This window comes from Lottia gigantea (genome assembly GCF_000327385.1).
Source record: "Lottia gigantea unplaced genomic scaffold LOTGIsca_2235, whole genome shotgun sequence".
Taxonomy (NCBI): Eukaryota; Metazoa; Mollusca; class Gastropoda; family Lottiidae; genus Lottia; species Lottia gigantea.
The window spans coordinates 1-3,800 of NW_008708590.1; the positions used below are offsets into that span (position 1 = coordinate 1).

The window sequence follows — 3,800 nt, forward strand, 5'->3', positions numbered from 1 at the left end:
TGACAAAATTGAGGAATTAAAGTGACCAAGAAGTAGGGAGGTTTGAATAAATAATCTAAAACTACGACAAAGTATGAACCTACCTGATTTGAATCAATATCATAATCGTGACGTTTGGCTAAAATTTTGGCCATAGAAACAGAAATAACAAAGGCAACAATTGCTATGGCAATGGCATCAGATATAACATCAGGTAAATACATAAACTGGTTGGCTCGTGGTACTGGAAATCTTAAATAGAAATATTATTTCAACAAAATGTTACTTTATCATAAAGTGAAACTACCGTTCAATTCTTATATTCAAATTCAAAAAAATTTTATCACGTGACAAACTACAGTAGCCTTTATCAAAAGATAAATTCTAGTTGGCGTAACTGGTTTATAGAAGGGAGTGATATTAGAAGTGTATCAAAAAATATCTCACCCTACTGGTACATCACCAACAATATTAACGTCATAAACCTCATTTAAACGTGAAAACTCGGATACTAATGTACCAATAATAACCTGAAAACAAATTGAAACTCTCAATATCTTAAATATTCATCAACGATCTTAATTAGATACTATTGTCTCCAATCAATAGATAGAAATTTATAGTTGGTTTTTATCAGACATTACTTGCCACGAAAGGTTCAATAGAAAGAGGCATTCTAAGTTTTTATCAGACATTACTTGCCACGAAAAGTTCAATAGAAAGAGGCATTTTAAGTTTTTATCAGACATTACTTACCAAGAAAGGTTCAATAGAAAGAGGCATTTTAAGTTTTTATCAGACATTACTTGCCACGAAAAGTTCAATAGAAAGAGGCATTTTAAGTTTTTATCAGACATTACTTACCACGAAAGGTTCAATAGAAGGAGGCATTCTAAGTTTTTATCAGACATTACTTACCACGAAAGGTTCAATAGAAAGAGGCATTCTAAGTTTTTATCAGACATTACTTGCCACGAAAGGTTCAATAGAAAGAGGCATTCTAAGTTTTTATCAGACATTACTTGCCACGAAAGGTTCAATAGAAAGAGGCATTCTAAGTTTTTATCAGACATTACTTAATGTTACGAAAGGTTCAATAGAAAGAGGCATTCTAAGTTTTTATCAGACATTACTTAATGTTACGAAAGGTTCAATAGAAAGAGGCATTTTAAGTTTTTATCAGACATTACTTGCCACGAAATGTTCAATAGAAAGAGGCATTTTAAGTTTTTATCAGACATTACTTAATGTTACGAAAGGTTCAATAGAAAGAGGCATTCTAAGTTTTTATCAGACATTACTTGCCACGAAAGGTTCAATAGAAAGAGGCATTCTAAGTTTTTATCAGACATTACTTACCACAATAAGTTCAATAGGTACTGGCATTTTAAGTTTTGGTTTGATTCTAGGGTTATTGTTGATTAATTCTTTTACTAATACTAAGACTAATATACAAATTGCTGACCCAATCAATGCAGCAAAATTTGTAGTTGGAATGTTTTTAAAGAAATCTCTGTATGACTGAAATAAAAATTGAATAAAAGACAATTTAAGAATTCTAATAGCTATGAATTGAATTTTTTCTCTCATTTCATAAATATTCAAAATATTAGGTTCAGTGATTTTATATTTAAAATAGACACACTTCCCTCCCAGAAAATTCACGTGAAAATTACCTACTCTTGGGACTGAAAATTCCCCTCTATAAAATTATGTTCATAAATAATAACTTTTTCATCAACACAAAGAAAATCTAAGACTCTCAGTAGTATTTTGTAATTGATATTTCAATTCATAATGAAATGATGGCCAAAATTCAATTCAGTAAACATCGTAGGTAGAGAGTAGTCTTAAAAAAAACTTACATAAATGAGTTTAAATGGACCATTATATCTGTTGACAGCTACACCAAAGATATGTTTAATTTGACTGGTAAAAACATGGCAAGCAGCACCAGTAGTAAAACCACTTATTAATGGGTCTGACAGATAGACAGTTACAAATCCTAATCTAACCATTCCCATCAATAACTGAAAATAACAATAACAACAAATAACAATAACAACAAATAACAATAATAACAAATAACAATAATAACAAATAATAATAATAACAAATAACTATAGAATCAAAGTTTATTGTCCCATCCGGGTTTAAAAAATCTGAAGGTATTATCTCGACCTATGCCGGGTCTGAATCCTGGACCTTCAGGTTAGCAAGCAAGCATCTAACTCACTGAGCCACTGTGTAAGAACATGATCCAGGTTCTGTTATTATTTTTTAGATATCATGTTATATATAAATATCTACTAAAACACTATTTAGCATGTATTAGAATGTAATATGAATTAAAACTTTATTAAGGCCAAGCTTGGGATTTTAAAAACCACATTTTTGTGTGATATTGGCAAAATACATAACTGTAATTTACCTGAATAGCACCAACAGCAAAAGTAACAGCCATGGCAAAACCTAACTGTGTCCGAAGTAACTCATCATCAATACTGTTACTAGTGAAGTCTCCTATAGTCTGCGATAAATTGGTATTGGTTACATTGAAGATGTCACTTGTACCATTGTTGCTGCTAGCTGGTCTATCTAATGACAGACCTTTAGATGCTAGACCTTTATCTACCACAGATCCCACCATTAAACTTACAACAGCAAATGTTCCTACAAGATTTAATATAATATTTCATTCATTTTCTTCTCTCATTCAGTGATATTGCTGTAGATGTTAAACTCATGCCAAAAACGTGTCTAAAGGTGTTATCACAAATGGAAAATGGAGATTTCTGCACAAAGAGCAATAACTGAAAAATCATCAAAGGTTCAGCAAATGATGTCGTGTAAAAATTCCAACATCCTTACCACCTATGTTACAGAACCCTGCTACAAATTAAAATAAGAAATTTGGACAAACTAACTGAAAACATAAATCCTCTATTTTAGTTGAGACAATATTATCATGATCTTACAGTAAACATATCTACTTACCAACTGAGACATGCTTTGATGAACCAAAGAAGAAATAAACTAAAACTGGAAAAAATGAAACATATAGCCCATAAACTGGAGGAAGTGTGGATAACTGTCCATATGCCATACCTGAAATATATTACATTGTTGAATAATGTTCATCTTTAAAATTTCCATCGAACAGCATTGCAGGTTGGTGTGATGCCAGACATCAGAGTTTGCTCACTCTCTTAGACACCTGATACCACACTTTAAAGGAAAATTTAAAAGTAATTAATTTGCGAGGTCATTTGGCAAAGGATAACCTTATCTATTCATTGCTTGATAAAGACCAGAGACCACTGGTCAAAACGTCGCTCAAATTAAGTTATAGTTTTTCATTATATAACCTTATCAAGGTCAACGGAATTTCAGACATTTCAGAAGCAGTTCTATCAGAGTGAGTTATTGTTGGCAATCAATATTTTACAATAAGCGGTGGCCTTACCTTGTGGGATATGCATAATACCAACAGTCAGTCCAGCAATAATATCCGCAGGAAAGTCATTCCGAATGCTATATCCTTTTAATAGTGACAGAAATGGAAAAACTTGAGTTATAAATTTTCCAACACATTTTCCCGAACATTCGAACTTTGAAACTTTCTTCTTGGCCCATACTTTTGGTGTTTTAGCAGGGCGTTGAATGCTGGTAAATCCTTTATCAAACTCTAGTTGCGTATATACAGGGCGTTCCACTACTACTCTTTCTTCATTGATTAAAGCATTTCGTATTTCCACATCTTCACTTTCATTCATCCTCTTTTTAACACCTGAAACATACAGAAATAATATTTGTTATGA

General features: G+C 31.9%; 1 protein-coding gene across 1 annotated transcript; it reads right to left on the minus strand.

The window, feature by feature from the left end:
• Nucleotides 1-425: 425 nt before the first annotated feature.
• On the minus strand, nucleotides 426-3,545 carry LOTGIDRAFT_67754 (hypothetical protein; the record flags this gene model as incomplete). Its single annotated transcript, XM_009054762.1, has 7 exons — nucleotides 426-509; nucleotides 1,339-1,500; nucleotides 1,845-2,009; nucleotides 2,411-2,489; nucleotides 2,586-2,652; nucleotides 2,977-3,087; nucleotides 3,446-3,545. Coding segments are annotated over 7 exons (768 nt in total), but the record flags the coding sequence as incomplete, so codon positions are not given.
• Nucleotides 3,546-3,800: the final 255 nt, after the last annotated feature.